The 24,689-nt window shown below is 49.7% G+C and overlaps 1 protein-coding gene across 13 annotated transcripts in view; it reads right to left on the reverse strand.

Moving 5' to 3' along the window:
• TPM3 (tropomyosin 3) overlaps positions 1-24,689 on the reverse strand; it is a 70,632-nt gene that overhangs the window by 43,598 nt on the left and 2,345 nt on the right. For 7 of the 13 annotated variants that reach the window (XM_053368720.1, XM_053368717.1, XM_053368718.1 and 4 more), the window contains exon 2: positions 20,850-20,975. In XM_053368720.1, the coding sequence (XP_053224695.1) occupies positions 20,850-20,975 (126 nt within the window). Of the gene's footprint in view, positions 1-11,093; positions 11,311-20,849; positions 20,976-24,689 lie in introns of those variants that run through there. The other 6 variants (XM_053368726.1, XM_053368722.1, XM_053368727.1 and 3 more) reach the window with 3 other exon arrangements.

Consider the following 24,689-nt stretch of genomic DNA (forward strand, 5'->3'; position numbering starts at 1 on the left):
GAAACTCTGAGGAACGACAACGTGGGTGATCTGGGTGGGTCAAAGAAAATTCTTGAGAGTTTCCCACCCACATCGATGTGTTGTCCCCCTCTACTCCACAGTCCCCCCCCCAAAAAATCCATCAGCTTCCATCTGGGATCCACCACGAAGCCGGGTCACCTAGCAGCCCCCTCATCTCACTTGCCTACCTCAAAGGATTTCTCTTCGTTGGCGGCCAATTAAAAGGGGTGTGCACAACAGTTATTTGGCAAGCGTTTCTTTGGGATCTTTATCGACACTCTGGAGGATTAGGGAACCCCGTACTTCTCACTCAGAAGTAAAATATAAAGCAGTATAGAAATGAAAAATAATATTAAATTCCACTTAAAAATAAAATGGCGCCCGGACATCCCGTTGTGGTGCCTGTAACCCAAGTTTAAGGTGCCATTTGGAGATTATCTTATATATCTGAGTTTCTGTTTCCAAGCATAAAATGCTCTGCATAAAATTCAGAGGAAATACATCTGGCTATAAGCACATTTGCAGACCTAAGTTACCGGTTCGCTGTCGCAAGATATGGAGAGAGATGCTGCTTCTCCAAGGAGGGAATCAGGCCAGCTCATGAATGCTTGACAGCTTGCCTGCCACGACAGCAAAACAAAACCTCCACAGAAGAAGGAAGTGTACCACTGAATGCTAGGAAGCTATTGGGTCTGTTTGTGGCCTTTCTAAAAGCATGAATGGAAGGCCTGCAATATTAGAAACTCAAGATATATAAGCTAGGTGCCAAATGGCTCCTTAAACCAGGGTTACAATCGCCAAAATGGAATGTCTAGTTGCCATTTTTGGGGTAAGACGGCTCTAAAGTCTTGTTTTTCAAATGATGGACTGACCGGGATTGAATCTCAGTTAAACATCTGGCTAGTTCAGATGACAACCATAATCTAGGTTAAGAGCTTAGAGAACTTGAAGCAGAAAAGCCCCTTGATCCAGGGACAGTCCACATACATATATAGGCCTATTCCGACCTCTTTTTCTTAATGGTGACACGGACCATTCATAATGTAGGGATATTCTTCACAACTGTGAGCAGGGCAGAGGGGTGAAAACAAGCAACAACTATTAGCTATAAGGTTGTTCACTGCTCCTGCTTAGGCTGCACAGAAAAAAACATTTTGGTTCCTGAAACTCATTCTGATTGTGCAAATAAAATATAACTGATAGAATTCTGCAGGATGTGTTGCTAATGTGCGAAAACAGTCAAGATCCAGTGATTCCCCAGGGATGGAGATGTCAGGGGGAGATGTCAGGCGCCATCCTGGTGCCCAGGCATCTTCACTTGGTCGCAAGCTGCCGATAGCTAGGTGCAAAATGCGCCTGACTAATTTCGAACATTGATGGCCTGGGAACAGAGGATGTGGGACTAGAAGGACCTGTGGCTTTGATTCATCAGGGTTCTTGCCATGTTCTGTCAGGGATACCCCACTCACTCTGCTATTATCATCAAAGTTATTACCTGCCCTTCACCAGGATGTCCCAGGACATGTTACAACAATTTTTTTAAAATCACATTTTTTTAAGTTAAAAAACTGAATTAAAAGCATAGTACAGTCACAGGACGGCCCTGAAAACACATCTCAGACATGAGGATAAAGAGGTACGTCTTCAGCATTCGCCAAAAGTTGGTTCCACAGTGAAGAGGGAATTCCACAACTTAGGGGCCACTACAGTGAAGGCTCTCTACTGTACCACCACCACCCAATCGTCTGAGGTTCACAGAACCACCAAGAGGGTTCCCTTTGCAGAGCTTAGCATGTGGGAGGGTCTGTAGGTAAAAAGGCAGTCTTTCAGATATTTGGGGCCCCAAACACTAACATTGGGCACCTTGAATTGGGCCTGCAAACAGAACTGGCAGCCACAAACAAGGGGAGACTCATAAACAAGGCCATCTCGTACCCCGCGAGAGATTTATGTGCTCTTCTGCCAAACCTTGGCTCTCCCCTGCGGTCGTTTTGCCAAAGTTAGGCATCTCCCAGTGACCAGGCTGCTCTACAACCGGGCTGCTCTCAGCTAGCTTGAAAGGCTGGCCGGTGGGGGGGGGGGGTTGCAAATGGCCAGATAGCTGCCTCCTTCCCCAGACTAGCTGTCTCCCTTGTTCAGATGCCATAAATCTTCACTCTTGGCTACAGACCTGCTGACAAGTTACTTTTCCAGCAAGGCGACTCATCCCAGACCAGGAAGCCAGTGGGAGGTGGGGGGAAAGAGAAAAAGAGATGGATTATATGCATTTACTACCTAGTTTTTTTGGAGGGTGCCAAGTGGTTTAAAAGCTACCTTTTTTGGGGGGATTTCACACTTTTATCCGCTAAGAGGGAAGTCAACTTGAGAACAGAAAGGCCTCTGTGCCAGCTTCAGCAAGTTAAGAACTTGGAGGTAAAAAAACGTATAGGGAGGATTTTTTCTTAAGGGTATTAAAGCCTCGGATGTTAATCCAGACCAGTTAGCTCAGCAATCCTTGCAATGAATTAGCCAGCGAGCCAGGGATCAAGAGTCGATTAACGAGGCATCGTATGGACACAAGCAGATGGTGACATGGAGATTTTAGGGCTGAAGCTGAGCCTTGGCCAGCCAGGTGCCACCCCCACCCAAAAAATAAGATGTTATGGACTGCAAGTCCTATAAGCCCCAGCCGACACAAGCTGCAGTTACAGCAACTGAAGCAGGAGCTTGAAACTTGAGAGTCCTGTTCCAAACTGGAACGGGACTTGCAATTCCAAAACAACAACAGCCCTACCACAGCAGTTTTTAAGGTAGCCCCGGGTGAAAAGCCAAGCACCAGCATCCATTTGCCAGGTATTTGGTTTCTAGCTGGCACCTACCCCACACTCAGAAACACTAAAAATATACAGAAGGGCAGAATATGCCAAATGAGCTCAGCCTCTATTTAAACATTTTTTTTAGGTTTCTAGTCCCTATGGGCACTTGGAAGAGTTTTCACGAGAGGCTCAGAAAGGCGACTGGAGAAGCGAAGGGCTTCTGAATGTCAACGGGAGCCTCCACCTATCAGCCGTGTTTTTATTTCAAAAGTGGCTACTCGTCCACATCCCAGGATTTTGTCCAAGGCGCCAACGCAAGACTCGAGATGTTTGCTGAGCTTGCTGACGTAGGCTCCATCTGCCCCGGTAAAGTGGCGCAATACTGCTTTAAAACGGCCGTGGCTTCCCCCCCAAAATCCTGGGAAGCGTAGTTTAAGTGTGCTGAGAGTTGTTCGGGGATCCCCCCCCCCGCTCACATCACAGAACTACATTTCCCATAATCCCTGGGAAGAGGGTTTGGCTGTTAAACCACTCTGGGAATTGCAGCTCTGGGATGGGAATAAGGAACCTCTCCTAGCAGCTCTTGGCATCCTTAAACTACAAAACTCCCTGCATTCTTTGGGGAAAGCAATGACTGCTCAAAGTGGTATCATCCTGCTTTAAATGTATAGCTTTAAGGGTCTTTTTGTTTTTTTACAATCAAGTGGTATATAGATTTTACAAAATAAATTAAATGTACAGTGCAGATGGGACCATTTTCTATTACCTTAAAAAATGCACCAAGCCTGAGAACCTCATGCTACCTTCTTTCTGTTCCAAGGGGCATAAGAATGTGAAGTACATAGGAAGGGGCCCTTCGGAATGAGGCAGGAAGCCCATCTATTCCAGCATCCTGGCTCCCCCAGAGCGGCCTGATTTATTCAGGAAGTCCACAAAGCAGGATATAAAGGCAATAACCCCCCCTCCTGCCTTCGTTTCCCAGCAACTGGTATTTGGAGTCATGCTGCCTTTAATCCTGGAAGCAGCAAACATTCATCGTGACTAGTAGCTATTGATAGCCTTTTAAAAAACACAAAAACCCCCTGATTTTTATTTGCACGTCAATATACACTAGACAGTTATCTACGAAAAGGGGCTGAGATGTTAATATCACAAATCGGAAATGGATTCTTTTATCAATTCTAATCTGAAAAGCATTTGTGTCACCCAATTTAGGGATATTAAAATATTTAAAATACAACCCAAGCATGCTATAAAGGAGCCACTTCCTGGCAACAGAAATACAGTCGATTCCTTTCGGAGATCCTAAACTCTTTCTTGGCGTCTTGAGTTACTAAGATCCAGCTGTTTATAAACATCTGCATATCCTTCTGTAGCTACAGTCACTAGAGTTGATTTTATTATAGACATGGTTGCACGTCCAGCATTACACTCCAAGCAGATCCATTGAAATTGATGGACGTGACTAACCTGGGTCTGTTCATTTCAATGGCAGCACTAATCAGATCGCCTTATCTCCCATGCCAACAAATGTCCGACCCTGCCAGACTTTCGACATTTTCAAAACAGAGAACATCCTCTTGTCACAAATGTCAGCTAGAGAGAGATTTCTTCACACTAAGCATACACTGAAGGAATTCCATCAGCTACCAAGATTTGTACTTTTTAAACTCAAGGCTCCTTGCCCTCAGTGTTTTGAAGCCAGACCAGCGATGCCTCAGAAGGAGTTTTTTTTTTGTTTTTTTTTTTACAGTAGAGGGATAAAGATTCAGTTCCCTATCTGTTTCCTTATTGCTCCCAGGCAGGCGGAAACTGGGTTCTGCAAAATACATTTGCACTTATCTGAGCTTATAAAAAAAGGGAAGTGAGCATGCAAGCAAGAACGAATAAATTCAACGGGGAAGCGGCCAGCATGAAGAAAAATTATTGCCTGTGATAAAGGGGATGGGCAGGCAATTAAGGAGAGTCTCATGCTGCAAGACAGATGCACTTTAGATGCAATACCTAAGCACCCTTGAAGATAATCTGGTGTTAGAAACCAGCTGTGAGCAGTATCTGGTTTCCTGAACAGCAGCCCTGACAAAGAGACAAGGCAGGCCCTGGTACCAGCCTGCACAGCCATTTGCTGCCCTATCAGCCAACAAAAGCAGCCAGCTGTGGCCCAGAGCAAAACCAAGGCTCCCAGGCCTGTGGTGCAAAACTACACAGATCACCCAATGATTTATATCTCGTTCATCCCGACAAGCCAATATCTGCATCTTTGGGTGATCTACATTCTCAAGGGGAGAGGGAAGGAAAGCTCACCAGAAGCTCCCACAGAGCCTTCTTTTGCTCCTCAGGTCAAGTTAAGTTAGGGTTGGGTTTGCAGCCCCTCTGCTCCAAATGAAATATCTAGGGGCCTTTCAATGCTCTTTTGCATGCGCAAAAATTCAGGGGCAGACACACTGCTTCATTTCCAATCGGGACACGTCCCATGGCTTCCTGCTGAAACCCTGTAACTTTTCATGCCACAGCTGAGACTGGGATAGCTCTGTTGGTATGGCTCATGGGTTCGAGCCTACATTGCGCTAAAGATTCCTGCATTGCAAAGAATTGGATGATCGTCATGATCCGTTCAACTCTACATTCTAACTGCTCCAGGGATTGTGGGGCGTTGGACTAGACACCCCTTCCAACTCTAAAATTCTATTATTTTGGGGGGGGGGGAGATTCGGACTTTTCTTGCACCCCTCCAGATGACAAGAACACGGCAACATTGGGGAAACATTTGCAGGACTACCAATACAGTAGAATGACTTCCGGGGAGGTTCGGTGTAAATCCACCACTATTGCACTACTGCAGCATCAACAACAAGTTGCACAATACACACACCACTGAGCGTGGAGGGACCCCTAGAAAATACTCACCCATTGCAGCCTCCACCCATCATCATGGAGGCAAAGCAGAGATTGCCAGGGGAAGATGACCCCTTGCTTTTGGATTCAAGGGACACAAAACTGGTGAGCCTTGATATTGTGTTCTAGAAGCACCCCACTCCAGAAAAGCAACCAGATTCTTCAGCCACCTATCATGGCAGCTTTCACCAACCTGACGCTCCTTGACATGTTTTGGACTACAAGTCCCATCAGCCCCAGCGAGCACAGCCATGCCGGCCAGGGCAAAGTCCAAAACATCTAGAGGGGCAGCAGGCTGCACCCACTGAACCTAGCAGGGTTTGCATCCAAGCCAGGGGTCAGCAAACTTTTCCAGCAGGGGGCAGGTCCACTGTCCCTCCGACCTTGTGAGGGCCGGACTATATTTTGAAAAAAATAATAATGAACAAATTCCTATAACCCACAAATAACCCAGAGATGCATTTTAAATAAAAGGACACATTCTACTCATGTAAAAACACGCTGATTCCCGGATTGTCCGCAGGCCAGATTTAGAAGGCGATTGGGCCAGATCCAGCCCCCAGGCCTTAGTTTGCCTACCCATGGTCCAAGCAAACTGATGAAAAGAATCAGCCATGGCTCTGGCCATCGCTGCCCATAATGGCTGCTGCTGGGAGTCCACAATGTCTGGAGGGGTGCCAGGCCGGGTGAAGGGCTGAACTACACACCACGGGGGAGTTCTGCGACTGGATCAATCCATGTCAGAGCAGGAGGGGGGGGCGCAGGTCTGGATAAGCTATCTCTGCAAGATCCAGTGCACTGCCCAGCTTTTACCAGCGATCACAATTCCCTCCAGCAGGGCGGGCCGTGGGTGAAGCCTGCCTCTCCCCCAACCAGCCTAAACTGCCTCATTTCCTGAGCAGGAAGCAGAAGGGCCACCCCACTGCGTCCAGGAGATCCCTCTTGGAGGCGGCTTTCCGGGAAACGCCTTTCAAAGGAGATCTATGGTGGAGAGACCCCTTGACCTCACTCTCAGAGGCCCTTTATCCAAGACTCATGAAGCTGAAGCACAAAAGGGGAGCAGCCCTGAAGGATTACAGCCCACCCTCCCATATCATGCCATCTGGAAGCCTTGCCCTAGGCCAGCCCTGATATTTCCCCCTGCCTCCCCGCCCCCAAACTGGCTTCTGATGTTCTGCCCTGCAGGCAAACTCAGGAATGGGGAAGGAAAGCAAATATTGATACAGAACTTAACAAAGACTATCCCTCGGCATTGCTGTGTAAGCTCTAAGCAACGGCTTGTCTCTTTCCATTCTGTATTTTCATATCCATTTATGGATAGTGTGGGTTGCTTGATTAAAAAAAACAACCCCGACTTAAAATCAAATGCCTACATAAACAGGAAGAGGTGTTTAAAGAAGGAAAAAAGACGGGAGGCCTTTTATCTGCCCCACGTGTCCATGGATTGTATTCCATGCCAACCCTACTAAGAGTAGACCCATTCAAGTGAATTAACATGACTACCTAGGGCTCATTCTTTCCAATAGGTCTACAGCCCTCTGATAATAATTGGGGTTTTTTTGGGGGGGTGTACTTTCTTGTATTCTATTATTGATAGCTACCTTGAGTAATGCATTTAGGCACTCAAAAAGAAAGATCACACACACACACACTATGGAAAAAAACGCAGACACACCCCAGCAGCTACCCAGAATTCCTCACTGCTTTGCACCACACATTATTCCCCACCAAACATATGCCCCACTAAGGATAGGACTTGTGGTCTCTTCTGGTTCCTATTTGCGGGGCGGGGGGATGCATTTCTGAGCCCAAGGGCCACATTCCCACATGGGCAATCTTCCAGGGACCACCCCCCAGTAGTGGCCAGGGCAACGGGTCAAAATGGGCAGCTTTGCACACAAAATTCAGAGGTTTCTAGACACACACCTATACATCTTTCTCCAGCCAAGCCAATAAGAAGGATCACCATTTAAGGACACATTTTCAGCAGGGTAAAGCAGCCAGCGAGGGTCAACAGATGAGAGTGGACAGGGGCATGGCAATGGAGCATCAGGAGGCGGCCAGAGGTTCCTCATCCATAATCTACTGCCTATTCAAGGCTCCCAGAATAAGGAAGGAAGAGTGACTTTATGTTCTTGTTTCAAAGTCTTTGCCTTATATAGAACCGGGTGCCTTGCAACAGTGCTCTGGGGTTTCCCCGCACTCAAAGTCTTCCCCAGCCTCTGCTACCTAGCGCTTTTCAACTGGAAATGCCAGGATTCCAACCTCATAAGTGGCTGCTGGATCAGGGCCAAAGCCCCATTTAGTCCAGCATCCTTGCAGAGGCCGCCTAGATGCCTGTGGGGAACCCTGCAGCCAGGAACCAACCGAGCACACGGGCCCTCCCCGCTCTTGTGGGTTCCAGAAATTGCTATTCAGGTACCATGGAGGAAGAGGAAAGCGAGAGCTCTGCTGCCAAGTTGTGGGCCCACCCTTACGCTCAGCAAGGTTGATGCTGGGCACCATTGGCCTCAATTCACCCACAATTCTCTCCTGGAGCTGCTCTGTCCATCCGGCCGAGAGCACCCAACCCCTCCCCTGCAAACCTAGGTATTTTGCAGCCTCTGATCTTCACGCACAATATAATTAAAAGGCACGGGGTTCACAACAAGATGTAACATCACAAGCTTTTTAATAAAAGAGTCTCCTTGTCCCTGCTTGGGAGAATGAGAAGGGGCTGTTGTTGCCACGCCCTGCTTCGGGGCGTCCTAGTATACCTTTGCACTATACATCAGAGTGACAGGGAGGAAAAGAGAGAAGAGATGCCCTACAGCAAAGCAGAACCTCCAGGTGCAGAGGCAGTCTACCCATGAATATCAGGCACCAGGAACAAACCAAAAGGCAGGCAGTGGCCTTCTCTGGATTGCCTGGAGGGATCTATCCAGCGTCCACTGCAGGAAACGAGATGTTGGGCAGGATGGAGCCTCGGCCTAACCCAGTACGGTTCTTCTGGAAGAGGCAGGACAGTTCCATACAGAACCTCCAAGCTCAAAAGAAGTTTATTTCCGAACACCAAAAGGCTGAAAATGAGCAATGTGGCGGAGGGGCAGTTGCCATCACCTTCACCATTCATTTGTGACCTTTCCAGTTGGGACTGTGCTCTGATCAGACACAATAGTCCTTATGTTCTTGAGAAAGACGATGACCAAGAATGTAACCACCATGGCGGTGCCTAATTAAAACTATGGCGCCCGCTTCCACAGGAGGCGGTGATGACCACCAACCTAGACTACTTTAAAAGAGGATTAGGCACATTCGCAGAGGACAGGGCTGTTGATGGCTGCTAAACACAACGGCTATGCTCTGCCTGCACACTTGGAAGGCAACAATGCTTCTGGAAACCACTTGGTGGAAACCACAGGAGGGGAGAGTGGCTCTTGTGCTCGGGGGCTGCCTGCGGGCGTCCCACAGGCATCTGGTTGACCACTGAGAAGACAAGATACTGGGGTAGATGGGCCACTGGCCGGATCCAGCAGGCTGTATGTTCTGATAGTCACAGGCTGCCTAGTGTTCAGGGAGCAGTAAACCTGCATCACTTTCCTCCTTGGTAAGGGGCTTCTAGAAGCAGCTAATTACGAGACCAAGAGGGAAGAAGACAGGGGACCATACCACTGTTTGGATGCTAGACTTTCTACCCAATCCAGTGGGAATCTTATGCTGCACAGCTCACAGCCACAATGGTTAAATAGGAGCCTCCCACGTTTCAAGGCAAAATACCACCAAGAAATTTTCAAAAACACCAGTCGCTAGGGGATTAAAAAAAGAAACAGGAAAGGAACTCTTGCCTTCATCAACCCCTCACTTAAGGGCTCCCCAGAGGCATCCTGCAAGGGCCACAGCTGGATGATGGGATCTCTCTGGAGTGGCCCAACAAAAGCTCTTCTCAGGCTTTCGTACGTGTGATGGCTCCATTTTAGTTTCCTGGCAAGACCACTGAGCTACTTCCCTATGTGAGGAAAGACTAAAACATCTGGGGCTTTTAAAGGAGGGGTGTATGGCAGAGGTGCATAAGATTACATACATGGTGTGGAGAAAATGGATAGGGAAGAAAGCTAATCCTAGAATCTGGGGAAGGGAGTATCAGTCAGTGAAGCTGGAGAGATTCAGGACAGCCCAAATGAAGGAGTTCCTTCACTCAGTAGGAAATCTGCTGCCACAAGATGCAGCGACGCCCACCAACTTGGAAACAAAAATAGATGAGTTCATGGAGAATAAGGCTAGCAATAGCCACTAGCCATATTGACTATGTGCCAGCTCCAGGATCAGACGCAGCGGGCTTGTGCATAAGGCTTTTGTGGGTTCACATGGAGGAGAGGGCTTGGGAGCTTCCTGCAAAGCATCTGATGAGGAGCTGCAGAGGCAAGATGGGTGGGTGGGAAGGATGGATGCAGAGTTAAATGGACCCTTGGCCCAATCCAGAACAGATCTTCTTATGAGCAGAGCTGTGGCTCAGTGGCAGAGCGTCCGCCTTGCGTGCGTAAGGTCCCAGGTTCAATCCTCAACAGGCACCTCCAGGTAAGGTCACAAAAGACTCCCTGCCCGAAATCTGCCGCCCTTCGGTGTAGACAACACTGAGCTAGATGGACCAATGGCTCAGTAGGAGGCAGCTTCCGATGTTCCCCAAAACAGAGCACCCATGTGTAGGAGCAGCCTACCCTCAGAGGACGAGGCCTGGCAGACAATTGGGACTCAAGCACAACCCTTAAAGGGTCTCCAGCTGCATCACTGTGGGAAACCTGGAGCCCATGCCTGATGCCTTAAAGGTAAAGGTACCCCTGACCATTAGGTCCAGTCGTGACTGACTCTGGGGTTGCGGCGCTCATCTCGCTTTATTGGCAAAGGGAGCTGGCGTACAGCTTCCGGGTCATGTGGCCAGCATGACTAAGCCACTTCTGGCGAATCAGAGCAGCGCACGGAAACACCGTTTACCTTCCCGCCGGAGTGGTACCTATCTATCTACTTGCACTTGACGTGCTTTCGAACTGCTAGATTGGCAGGAGCTGGGACCAAACAACGGGAGCTCACCCCGTCGCGGGGATTCGAACTGCCGACCTTCTGATCACCAAGTCCTAGGCTCTGTGGTTTAGACCACAGTGCCACCCTTACTCAAAGAAGAACCATTGATGGAGAAGGACCATGGCTAAATTTCAGTGGGGTCCTCTCTGAGGAGAACTCAGTTGGGCCGAGACGGGCCTCCGAATTAATCCTGCTGGTGGCCTAAAGCAGCTAAGGGCAGGGCAAGGCTTGAGAGCCAAGCGCAGAGGCTTCTGGGAGAGTGGCCAAGCGCAGAGGGTTCTGGGTAGCAGCTGCTGCCCTCCCTGGCCCCGGCCCGCCCGTCCCCCCGGGGCGCCCCCCTCGTCCTACCTGCTCCCGGGCGCGGCGCTCGGCCTCCGCCTCCCTCTGCAGCCTCTCGGCTCGCTCGTCGGCCTCGTCGGCGTGCTGCTGCAGCACCTGGATCTTGCGCTTCACCGCCTCGATGGTGGTCGCCCCGGCCATGGCCACAGACTTGCCTGCTTCTCCTGCCCCGGCCCGCCCCTGCTCTCCACTCCGTCCGCGCCGCCGCCGCCGCCGCTCCCGACAGCCCCCGCGCCCCGCCCTGAAATACCCGGGAGGCGGCGCCCCCTCCCGCCTTCTCGGTGACGTCACGCGGCCGCCGAGGGCCCCGGATGAAGGCGGGGCCGCCGCCGCCTCCCTCTAGCTCCAGCTGCAGGGTTGCCATGGCAACGGGAGCAGGCCGCCAAGCCAGAGTCCGTTAAAAAAAAGAGAGAGAGAGAGAAAGAAACCTCAGCATCCTCCTCCATTCGCTCCGCCACACCCACCGCCAGCCCCACCAACAAAGGGGAAAAGCAGTGGGGGCTCCTCCAGTGGGGCTGGCCCCTTTGCAAGGGAGGATGGGAGGCAAGAGAACCCTCCCAGCCCCCTTTGTAGGCCTGTTGAAAAACAGTGGGGGGTCGCCTGCCTGTGAAGGGCCCATCCCAGTGAAGCCTGCATGCTGCAGATGCACCTCAGAAGTGTCTAGCTGCTGGATCAGGCCGGAGGTCCATCCTGTCCTCACACTGGCCAACCCAGATGCTGCTGGCCGCTGAAATCCGTGGGGTTTTGCTTCCAAGGAGAAATAGGGGCCGGAGCAAGTTGGAAGCCCATCTGGGATCCCCCAGCCGTGTCGTAGACCTCAAAGCATTCCTACGATTACCATTCACGAGCTCCACCAGCCTGGAAAGCCTAAGAACATAAGAAAGGCCTGCTGGATCCAGCCAAGGGCCCACCGAGTCCTGCATCCTGTTCACAGATTGGCTGAAGAGTTGCTGTGGCAAACCCAGAAGCACAAAAGCATTGTCCCCTGCGGCAGTTTGCAGCGGCCATGGAGGCAGAGCTGAGCCATTGTGGCTGGTAGCCACTGGCATGGATTTGTCCAATCCCCTTTTAAAACCGTCCAAGTTGGTAGCCATCACTGCCTCCTGCGAAAGCAAATCCCAGTGCCATTTGAAGAAGCCCCTTCCTTTTATCTGTCCCAAATCTCCCAGCATTTAGCTTCATTGGACACCCACGAGTTATAGTGTTTAAACGCAAACTGAATTGCATTTCTTCCCCATCCCTAACAGGCTTCAGCCCAAACACTCTCCCAAAGCATGATGTGCTAACCATCACACACACAGTTTTTTAAAAAAAGCTTTTTGGCCTTACTAATTCCTCTGACCTTTCCCATCCACTCCTGCATGTTGGCAGATCTGCTACCATAAAAGAGGGAGTGGGGGGGGGGGAGTTAGGAGCCTAGGCCTGAAGACTGCAAGGACAACTAGGTACATATATGGGCACGAGAGATCCAAACTCAACCTTTGCAAAACAGCATCTGGGGTTTTTACTGGGAGATGAAGCAAGGCTGGGAAACATTCCATTCCAGTGAGGTCTTTCTTCTCGCTCGCTCACGCACGCATGCACACACACACATACATCGCCCTCTTACAAGCCTGCTCCCCCTTTCCCTGATCAATGGAAGATCTGAGACTCTAGTTTCCAGATGACTTTGCTGCCAGCTATGGCTGTGGGTTACACATATTTGACCAAGTGGCATTTGCCTGGTGCGTCAAGGCACCGCGGGAACATCCAGCTCTAATTTCTATGCCGTTTCCCTTGGAACAAGGCGACGCAGCCAGTTTTAGAGCACGCTGTCCGCCCTGCTAGTCAGAAATAGTTGTGTAGAAGCGCCCTTATCAAACTCCGCAGGCCTTTCCTGACTGAGAACTAATAAGGAGAGTTTTCGTTTCAGCAGACAAGAACGGCGCAGGCTTGATCCCGCTGCTGTCTCCAGGCGCAAGACTGAAATGAAACACGAAATAAACAGCCGAGTGACACTCCCGTTTCAAAATCCAGATTCAGTGTCTTGAGGATGAGAATGGATTTGTGAATAAGAACCTGAGAAGGTAAACAGTTCTATTGGATCAGACCAAATGTCTGTCTAGGCCTCCACCCTTGGAACCATAAGAAGAACCTACTGAATTGGGCCGATGTTCCACATCGTCCATCATCCATCACAATGGCCATCCGGATGGTCTCAATGGATAACCTACAAGCAAGACCCACACACAGGAGCCAGTCCCCCTCTGACTGGCAGTCAGAAGCCTTACTGCCTCTGAGTGCAGAAGAATGGGACGGCCATCAGAGCTAGCAGCCATTGAAGCAACATAGGAAGCTATGTTACACTCATTGTAATGCCTAGCAGCAGTTTTCTGGTGTTTCACACAGGAGTCTTCCCCACCCCTACCATGAGATGCTAGAGATTGAACCTAGGGGGTTTGACATGCTACTGAATTATGGTCTTTCCCTCCGTAAATAAAGCAAGATTCTAGTCCTTATCGTTCCAAGAGAAAGCCTGATTTAAATAGGAGCACACAAAGTGCTACATGGACTAGTCAAGCCATTGGTACTATCTAACAGATTGAGGTTGAATCCCGACAAGACAGAAACACTGTTTCCAGGGGACGGGGGAGAGACAAGCGGTGGGGAGGATTTCCTGGTCCTGAATGGGTTAACACCACCCCTAAGTGCAGCCCGGGAGTAATTTTGGAGGCGCAGGTCACTTCTGAGTCCAGGGCAGCTGTCTACCCACTCCATGTGGTACACCTGCTGAGACCATGCCTGTCTGCGCACAGTCTCATCAGAGGTACATGCTCTGGTTATGTCCCACTTGGACTACTGCAATGTGCTCTACATGGGGCTACCTTTGAAGGTGACTTGGAAACTATAAATAATACCCTCCTTCTGTTTCCAACACGTGGTAATCCAGAGGTACACTGCCTCTGACAATGAAGGAGCAAGATTCACCTTCCTTGGAAATTTTTTTAAAAAGTTACTAGTCCTTATTGTTCTCTGAAGATCTGCTTGGGGAAATGGTGGGTTTGAACCTGAAGCGTCCCAGATGTCAGAGGGTAGCGCTTCATATAGCTCCTTGCAACTTCTCCACTATACCAGAAAAGGGGAGGGGGTAATTATGTAATAGTAGCTTTGAAAAAAATCAGAGTAAGTTATGCAAAATAGATTAAATTGTGCAAATCACATTTGCATAACATACCCAGGGCGCAGAATTCAACTATTGTTGCTGAGCATGCATTAGTGATGCAGAATTTTGATTTTATTTCGTTTTCTAAAAGGTCGGCCAATAGCTAACAAAGCCTTCAGGGGTATAAGTGTGGGGGGCACATAGCATTCCTTCCTTGAGGTACCTGCCTCTCTCCACCTCCCACCCCCCACCAGCGTCTCAATTTAGCCCTTCAGCCGTAAATCGGCCTGGGGGATGAGCAGCCATCTGGAGTGAGTCAGAGGAAGTCTCGGGAATCTCTCCCGCAAAGCCTTTTTGGCACCCGTCACTCCTTCCTCCTTCCAGCGGGGTCAGCATACCGATCCTGACTTTGCAATTAGCACCCAAGGAGTGCTGAGCATTCCTTGGCACCGAGGCCCGGCTTCTGAGGTTACTCTCACCCTCCTGGAGCCCCCCTATGGGGCGTTTAAGTGGTTAGGCCGCTCAAGAAACTCGCAGCTAAGGTTTCTTCTTGGGCCTTCCTCCCATGTGTTGACAGCCAGCCAGTACTGCGAAGCAGACCTCAGAGAATGAAACCCCACCAGCCCAAGCACTCCATATTTAAATTCCTGGGCTGCTTAATGGGATTGAAGGACCTTTTCCTCAATAACTGTGGAGAAAGGGATGTGTTCTCTGGCCCCCTCTGCTGGGCACGTGTGGGGAGGCAGGAACTAGCCGAATCAAGGTGGAGAGGGGGGAATCAGTTATCTGAGACCCCTCCATGTCCTGTTCATTGTGCATTCATGAGTATCTGTGCTCATGATTCCAGTTACAGAAAGGTAGCCGTGTTGGTCTGCCATAGTCAAAACAAAAAAAAAAAATTTCCCTCCAGTAGCACCTTAAAGACCAACTAAGTTAGTTCTTGGTATGAGCTTTCGTGTGCATGCACACTTCTTCAGATACACTGAAACAGAAGTTGCCAGATCCTTCTATATAGTGAGAAGGTGGGGAGGGGTATTACTCAGAAGGGTGGTGGGAATGGGTGATTGGCAGATAGCTGTGATGAGCCTGTTGACTCTTAACGACTGCAATTGGTCTTACAGGAAAAAGCAAGGGGTGAGAAGGTGAAAAATGGCTTTGTCATGTATAATGAGATAAGAATCCAATGTCTTTGTTCAGACCAGGTCTCTCCATGGTTTTAAGTTTGGTAATGAGTTGCAATTCAGCAGCTTCTCTTTCCAGTCTATTTCTGAGTAATACCCCTCCCCACCTTCTCACTATATAGAAGGATCTGGCATCTTCTGTTTCAGTGTATCTGAAGAAGTGTGCATGCACACGAAAGCTCATACCAAGAACTAACTTAGTTGGTCTTTAAGGTGCTACTGGAAGGAAAAAAATTTTTTGTTTTGTGCTCATGATGCTATCGCAGCAGTCATGCGTGATCCTGCTTTCAAAACTATTCGCCCCCTGCAAGAGTTTTGGTGTGGACACACTGCTTTGTTTCCAATGGGTTCCATACCATCGTGCTGAAATCCTCTACATTTTTATAGGTAAAGGTAAAGGGACCTCCGACCATTAGGTCCAGTCGTGGCCGACTCTGGGGTTGCGACGCTCATCTCACTTTATTGGCCGAGGGAGCCAGCGTACAGCTTCCGGGTCACGTGGCCAGCATGACTAAGCCGCTTCTGGCGAACCAGAGCAGCGCACGGAAACGCCATTTACCTTCCCGCCGGAGCGGTACCTATTTATCTACTTGCACTTTGACGTGCTTTTGAACTGCTAGGTTGGCAGGAGCAGGGACCGAGCAACGGGAGCTCACCCCGTCGCAGGGATTCGAACCACCGACCTTCTGATAGGCAAGTCCTAGGCTCTGTGGTTTAACCCACAGCGCCACCTGCGTCTTTATACTGTACCACAAATATTCTGGCTACAGTAAAAGCACCCCCAACCCGAAGATAATGTGGAAGCATCTCAGAACAACTAATAAAGCAGAACGATGTGGAGATGATCCCATACCCTCCAACATTTCTCCAATGAAAATAGGGACGTCCTATTCCACAATGATAATAATCATAATACTTTTGTTATTTATACTCAACTGGGTTGCCGCAGCCACTCTGGGCGGCTTCCAGCATATATAAAAATATTTTTAAAATTTTTAAAAAATCCCTATCCGGCCTTCAGATGTTTTCTAAAGGCTCAGGGGTTGCATAACTCCATTCCCTCCAACATTTCTCCGATGAAATTAGGGCCATCCTAAGGAAAGGCAGGACATTCTGGGATCAAATAAAAAACTGGGACAGCGTCTGTAAATCTGGGACTGTCCCTGGAAAATGGAGGCACTTGGAGGATCTGTGATCCAGAATAAATCTGCTACAGATGCACTGCTCTTGCGTCCTCAGCGATGAGCCAGTGGGCAGTGGCGGTTTGAGTGCTGGATTAGGCCATGGGTAGGCAAACTAAGGCCTGGGGCTGGATGTGGCCCAATCGCCTTCTCAATCCGGCCCATGGATAGTCCGGGAATCGTGTTTTTACATTAGAATGTGTCCTTTTATTTAAAATGCCTCTCTGGGTTATTTGTTTGGCCTGCCTGATGTTTTTACACAAGCAGAATGTGTGCTTTTATTTAAAATGAATCTCTGGGTTATTTGTGGGGCATAGGAATTTGTTCATCTCCCCCCCCCCAAAAAAAATATAGTCTGGCCCCCCACAAGGTCTGAGGGACAGTGGACTGGCCCCCTGCTGAAAACATTTACTGACCCCTGGACTAGGCCCTGGGAGAGACCAGGGTTTAAATCCCTGCTCAGTCATGAAACTCACTGGGTGACCTTGGGCCAGTAGAAGGTCACCCATGCAGAGATGCAGCCCCGAGGCACAAACTACCCCCTAAAATTTGCCCATTGCTGCAGCATACACTTTCTCATGCCCCCATCCACTGGCGGCCACCAACTTGGATGGCTTTCAACGAGGATTAGACAAATCCATGGAGAATAGTGAGGCTATCAGAGGCCACAAAGCCTGATGACTATGTTCTGCTTCCAAAGTCAGAGGCAAAATACAGGAAGGGAGAGTTGCTCTTGTGCTCAAGTCCTGCTTTTGGGCTCCTCATTGGGGCATCTGGTTGGTTGCTGTGAGAACAAGGATGCAAGACTAGATGGGCCATTGGCCTGTTTCACCAGCCAGGCTCTTCTTATGTTAAAGGTAAAGGTAAAGGGACCCCTGACCATTAGGTCCAGTTGTGGCCGACTCTGGGGTTGCAGCGCTCATCTCGCTTTATTGGCCGAGGGAGCCGGCGTACAGCTTCCGGGTCATGTGGCCAGCATGACGGAAACGCCGTTTACCTTCCCGCCAGAGTGGTACCTATTGATCTACTTGCACTTTGACATGCTTTCGAACTGCTAGGTAGGCAGGAGCAGGGACTGAGCAACGGGAGCTCACCCCGTCGCGGGGATTCGAACCGCCGACCTTCTGATCGGCAAGTCCTAGGCTCTGTGGTTTAACCCACAGCACCACCCGCGTCCCCTTCTTATGTTAGATGTGTCCAAATTTAATTTGGAGAAAGGGCCATCCCTCCACTCTCTAACTCCCTAACTTCTGATAGAGAACATAAAAAGTCACCCTAGTCAAACCATTGGTTCATCTAACTTAGTACTGTCTCCACTGACTGGCGGTGGCTTTCTGGGGTGTCAGGGCAGGGTCCAATCCTTATCTTTGTATGTTTATAGGTACATAGGTTACCGTGAGGGAGTGCTCTTGCCTTCATGCTATCTTTGAAGGTGACTCGGAAACTAAAACTAATCCAGAATGCGGCTGACGGACTGGTGACTGGGAGCGGCCACCAGGATTTTATAACAATGGTCCTAAAGGATCTACATTAGCTCCCAGTTTCTGAGCCCAATTCAAGGTGTTGGTGCTGACCTTTAAAGCCCTGAATGGCCTCAGCCCAGTATACCTGAAGGAGCGTCTCCACCCCCATCATTCTGCCTGGACACTGAGGTCTAGCGCCGAGGGCCTTCTGGCGGTTCCCTCCCTGCAAGAAGTGAGGGTACTGGGAACCAGGCAGAGGGCCTTCTTGGTGGTGGCGCCCGCCCTGTGGAACACCCTCCCATCAGATGTCAAGGAGATAAGCAACTATCTGACTTTTAGAAGACATCTAAAGGCAGCCCTGTTTAGGGGGGGAAAGGGGGGGAGCCCTGGTTCTTACTCTGTTCTACCGAGTAGGATCCAGAAAAGGAAGCGATAGGTGGCAGGAGGTGGCAAAAGCTCAAATGTCCGTCAATTCCCCCCCCCCATAGGCGATAAATCTGTACAGATAATCCCCTCCGAATGCCAAGTGGCAGCTGCTCCAGGCGCTGACAGCCCTTAGCCGCTTGACGGATGGGGCCAACCTTCGCAGGGGAGAAACTCGACGCCATTGTTTTCCTAGAGATTGCCACCAACAATGCAAGAAATAGGGAGTGTGGGGCAGGCTGGCGGGGAACTGCATAACTTTCCCAGCTCTTCCCCGGCCATTAGCGGGAGAGGGCCGGTTGGGTTTCCACTTATCCCAAAGTCCCGCCTGTCAATCTTGGGGCAGATTTGAGGCAAAACCCTTTCCTAAGGCGCAAGTGACTCAGAGTTTCCAGTTGCATCCCGTGCACGAGATAATCCACTTTTAAGGAGAATTTCTCGATGACCTGGGCAGGCAACGTTCTCTGTCCATCTCCCCATTTACAGGAACTGCCTGATGCAAACCGGGGCCATCAGTTCATCTACCGCAATATTGTCAACAGCAGGCATGCTGGTTCTCAAGGGCCACATTCCCCTTATTTCCAAGGGCCACATGCCGACAGGGGGCAGGGCCAGAGGCAGAAGTAGGCCGGTTTGTACACATAGTCACACACCCCTCTTAGTCCTCTGTGTGGAAAAGCAGGATCAGAGTTCAAGGACATGTCCCAGCCAGGCAAAAATGCTCAGAGCAGGCGGGTGAAACAGGGCCAGATAGGGAGGCCTGGAGGGCCACATTTGCCCCCCAGGCTTGTGGTTCCCCACCCCTGGTCTACAAACTGGCACTGGCTGTCCCAGTCTTCAAATCGAGAGTCCCTGGAGATGACAGGGATTGATCCTGCGACCTTTTGCATGCAGGGCAAATGCTCTAATGCTGAGCTACCTCCCTTCCCGTTAGTTTAGGACAGAGATTATGAGAAAATGGGAAAGAAGCATCCCCAACCTGGTGCCCTCCAGACGTTGCTGGAGTCCTCAAAGATCGATGGATATGACTTTGTACAACAGACTCCGTATGTTTCAGCCATGCAAAACTCAGAGGTTCATATACACCTGCATGCCTCTGTCCAACCGGGCAATCGGGAGCACTACCAGAGTTCAAGGACACGCTCCACCCGGGCCAAAACACTCAGGGAGGCTGCAGAGCTGAGCTCGTGAGGGTGCTATGGCCTGGGGAGTTTCCCGAGGGCCAGATGGAGTAGCCTGAAGGGCCACAGATGAGGTTCCCCACCCCCTGCTCTAAAAGAAAGCGAAGGAGGCTCTCTTTGGCAAACACCTGCCTGCTTCTCTCGTCGGTTGCCACAGGTGAGCAGCTGTTGATAGCATTCACGGTGTTAGATGGTAAGTTAAGCACTGTGGGCAACCGTGGAGCTGTGTTTGAGTTTTTAAGCATAGACATTGCTGGGGAAAGACCCAGCCAGGGACAGTTGGTTCTCCGGGTAGCTCCTGGCGTTGTGAAAAAGTCAGCAGCGGTTTGGTGAGCCTAACCGCAACGTTTGCTGGAAAAGATAAGGCTATTTTCAGAACCCGAGTGTTTCCTTTTCCCTCGCTTTCCGCTCCCCACACTTTCTGCCTTTCCTGTCAAGAGGCCGGGAAATGGGGGGGGGGCGGTCAATCTCCTTGCCAGCTCATTTCACACCCTGGCACTGTGTGGCTTCCGGGTCGATTTGTCCTCAGGGTGGAGATGGGCAAACCTATCTATTTTGGTTCTACTCCATTTCTCATTTTGTATATCTTATGTCTGTTTCTCCACATTTCCACGTCAGTTAGCAATTTTTTAAAAAGAAAAACCAGCATTTTGTTGCGCATTTCTCTTAAAATATACATTTTTGTGAGCAATTTCCTATAATACACACATTTTCCCCAAAGCAATTTCCCCCTAACATCATGGACATAAGAAGGGTCTCCACTGCCCTCCTTTCTTAAGGTCCTTTAGCGTTCATCCCGATTTGGGGCCAGGCAGCTCTTCAAAATCAAGAACAGGGAAAGTTGGTGCCCATTGGAGCTGGTAGGGCAGGAGTCGGGGAGCCTGACAGTAGGTGGCGCCAGAGCCAATGACAGGCAGAGCCCACTAATTCTAACTTTGCCCCCATCCTTCTCCTCCCTGTGGAGCTCAATAAGGGACAGCAGCGGGACACGGCGCTGGGATAAGGGACTTTCCCGCCAAATAAGGGACGGTTGACAGCTATGGTTGAAACAGGGGACTGCCCTTTGCACAGCAGGACCCACAGCCATTCCAGCCATGTGGTTTAGCCCTGCGAAAGCGCTGGGTGAAAAAACAGTCCCGCTTAGCGAGCACAAATTCAGAGAGGGGCGTCCCTCCACCCCAGACCCATACATACGTCAGCAGCCTTCTTCTCCGCCAGCTCCAGCTTCTCCTGCGCATCTTTGAGAGCCTCTGAATATTTGTCCAGCTCGTCCTCCGTCCCCTTCAGCTTCTTCTGCATGGCGGCTAATTCATCTTCCAGCTGCAAAAGGAAAGAGGAGGTAGCGTTTACCATGCTTCTGCAGTCCTTCTTGAGGTCTAGAACCTTGAACGCTGAGGAAGAAGGACCAGATCTGTCCCGTTTGGTTTCTCCCCAGAATTAAGTTTATCTGCATTTCCGTGTCAGCCACAACAGCAGAAGCTTCGCTTACTGATTTAGCTGTGATTATTGCATTGCGAGGGGTTGGACTAGATGTCCCTTGGGGGTCCCTTCTAGCCCTACATTTTTATGATTCTATGATTTCTGCAAATCAGGACTCCTGTGGAGGCGCAGCAGCTGGCCAGGCCAATTCTTTTCTGATCAGCTGGCAACCTTCGGAAGACATCTAAGCTAGATTCAGAGAAAGTGGGTTTACGATGTGTTTTTATCGTGTTTTTAATATTCTGTTGGGAGGCGCCCAGAGTGGCTGAGAAAAGCTAGCCAGATGGGTTGGATATAATAATAATAATAATAATAACAACAACAACAACAACAACAACAACAACAACAACAACAACAATTTATTATTTATACCCCGCCCATCTGGCTGAGTTTCCCCAGCCACTCTGGGCGGCTCCCAATCAGTGTTAAAAACAGTACAGCGTTACATATTAAAAACTTCCCTGAACAGGGCTGCCTGTTCTGAATGTCAGGTAGTTGTTTATCTCTTTGACATCTGATGGGAGGGCGTTCCACAGGGCGGGCGCCACTACCGAGAAGGCCCTCTGCCTGGTTCCCTGTAGCTTTGCTTCTCGCAATGAGGGAACCGCCAGAAGGCCCTCGGCGCTGGATCTCAGTGTCCGGGCTGAACGATGGGGGTGGAGACGCTCCTTCAGGTATACAGGACCGAGGCCGTTTAGGGCTTTAAAGGTCAACACCAACACTTATTATTATTATTATATTTTCAATTAACCTTGCAGCCAGCACACTCCCTCCCATGGTTTGGGAAGCGGTGTGTACATATTATTTTAGCCACAGAATCCACACCTATCCCGTATCTATCCTGTCGTTTCTTAGAAAAAGCTGTATTTGGACGCTTTCCCTGCCAAATCAGCTCTGATCCAAATTGACTAGGGAGGGTGAGGGATGACCTAAGCTGAGTTTTAAAACGGCAATGTGTACATATCCCCAATGCAAGGGTCCTGGGTTCAATCGACACTTATTGAGAAGGCTTCTTGCCTGAAGCCCTTGCTCCTTCAACTTTGTGGCAGGTAATTTGCATTTCAGAGTTTGACACATTTATAGTCTTTGATCTTTTAACCTCCAGCCTCCATCCCTGTTTGGGTGTTTTGTTTTTTTAAAAAACAACAGGTGAAGTGATCAGCTCTTCTTAGGAACAACAAGGAAAACCTAGATCAACCTTCCATATCCAGTTCCATATTTACCTGGAAATGTCATTTTTTGCTCAACAACACTTAATTATGTGAAGAGGATTGTAGGCTTTATAGTACAACTGTATACTTGGAAGGAAGTCTCCGTATGTTAATGTTGCTTACTCCCAGGTAATAAGACTGCAAGCTTACTGTAGTGCAATACTGCTTTGCTTACCAGTTATTTACTTAGCTGTTGATTCACCTCATTTCTGCCCCACCTTTCCCTACAAGGAGCTTGAGGTGGCACACGTGGTGCTGCTCCTCATTGGCCAACCCCCACACCAACCCTGCAAAGTGGGTCAGGCTGAAAGCGAGTGATTAGGCCCCAGCTCACACCCAGCATGCTCCACGGCCAGTAATAATAATATAGCCCGCCCATCTGGCTGGGTTTCCCCAGCCACTCTGGGCGGCTTCCAACACAATATTAAAATGCAGTAATGCATCAAACATTAAAAGCTTCCCTAAACAGGGCTGCCTTCAGATGTCGTCTAAAAGTCTGGTAGTTGTTGTTCTCTTTGACATCTGATGGGAGGGCGTTCCACAGGGAGGGGGCCACTACCGAGAAGGCCCTCTGCCTGGTTCCCTGTAACTTGACTTCTTGCAGCAAGGGAACCGCCAGAAGGCCCTCGGCGCTGGACCTCAGTGTCTGGGTAGAACGGTGGGGGTGGAGACGCTCCTTCAGGTTACAGACTCCGCTAACCCAGAAATAGTGCTTCAGGTTAAGAACTTTGCTTCAGGTTGAGAACAGAAATCGTGCTCTGGCAGCGCGGCAGCAGCAGGAGGCCCCATTAGCTAAAGTGGTGCTTCAGGTACCACTGTACTGGTGGTACCACTGTACTGGCCAAGCAGGGTATTCGAACCCTGATCTCTCCCAGGTCCTGGTCTGACCCTCTAACCACTGCACCACACTTGAAATGTCCAGCGCTGTGTTCCTTTCAGAGGGTTCTGCAACCAAACAGAGTGGAAGGGACTTTATAGAATAATTTCCAGTTTATGCAACTGGTTTGGGTGTTCCTCTCTCCCTCTCTACCCCCGCCTCCCCTCCATAGTTCCTCATCGCCTTACAAGGATACCATGAGAGGCTTCTCAAAGCGCAGATAGAGAGATTCCCCATCTCTAAATTCCCTTTGCTTTTCCAGCCTGAACAGACATGAAACATGACTTGATCTCTTCTGCCCTGCCTCCAGGCAAGGTCAAAACAACACGCAATCCGGCATCCTAGACATTCCTCCTCCCGATAAAACCCTTTTCTTCCCCCCCCCCCCATTTCGTCTTCAGTCTAACCTGGGCCTGTAGGAGCACAAGTCCTTATTTTAACAGACGTTTGCTCCGGATGGGACTGCCCGATAGCAGAGCCGGCTGCATCGCAAACCTAGTCGCACACGCAGCACACATTGAAAGAGTTCTTATTCTGCTTTAAAGGTCAATGGCTTCCTTCAAAGAATCCTGGGAACCGTAGATTGTTAAGGGTCTCCTAACCCCTCTCAGGTCCCTTAACAAACTACAGTTCCCAGGATTCTTGGGGTGGGGTGGGGAGCCACAGCTCGTCAAGTACATAGCTGTCAACTTTCAGATTTGAAAATACAGTGGTACCTCGGGTTACATACCCTTCAGGTTACATACGCTTCAGGTTACAGACTCCGCTAACCCAGAAATAGTGCTTCAGGTTAAGAACTTAGCTTCAGGAGGAGAACAGAAATTGTGCTCCGGCGGCGCGGCGGCAGCAGGAGGCCCCATTAGCTAAAGTGGTGCTTCAGGTTAAGAACAGTTTCAGGTTAAGAACGGACCTCCGGAACGAATTAAGTACTTAACCTGAGGTACCACTGTAAGGGATCAGCAGCCTCACCTGTCCCGGGGACAGTCTATGGGATATCTAACAATCCGGGCTAGCAGCGGGAAGCAGCAGGAAACTGCGCAGGAATAAGGGAATTTCCCGCAAAAAAAAGGGAAGGTTGACAGCTATGGTCAAGTATTATAACAGTGCTTTTAAACGTATGGTTTGTGTGTGACCTGAATATTTACAGGCCAGTTTTTTAAAAAGTAGGCAGATCTGTGGATGTGTAACCGGTGGTGATCCGCCCGTGTGGCTAAGAGAGAACTTCAATGTCCAGAGGGAGTCTATCTTGTAATGCCAGAATTGGAGATGAGGAAGCTTTTGGGCCCTCTGGATGTGGCCACTGGGGTCTCGTTGCAAATGGATGGCAAGGAGGTGAAAACATGGAAGAAAAAGGGGAGTGGGACAGGGAGAAAGAATAGCAGAATCACAGAATGGCAGATTTGGAGGGCAGATTTGGAAGGGTCATCTAGTCCAACCCCCCAACCCCCCCGCAGGATATTACATGTT

The sequence above is a fragment of the Podarcis raffonei genome, chromosome 16 (assembly GCF_027172205.1).
Source record: "Podarcis raffonei isolate rPodRaf1 chromosome 16, rPodRaf1.pri, whole genome shotgun sequence".
Lineage (NCBI taxonomy): Eukaryota > Metazoa > Chordata > Lepidosauria > Squamata > Lacertidae > Podarcis > Podarcis raffonei.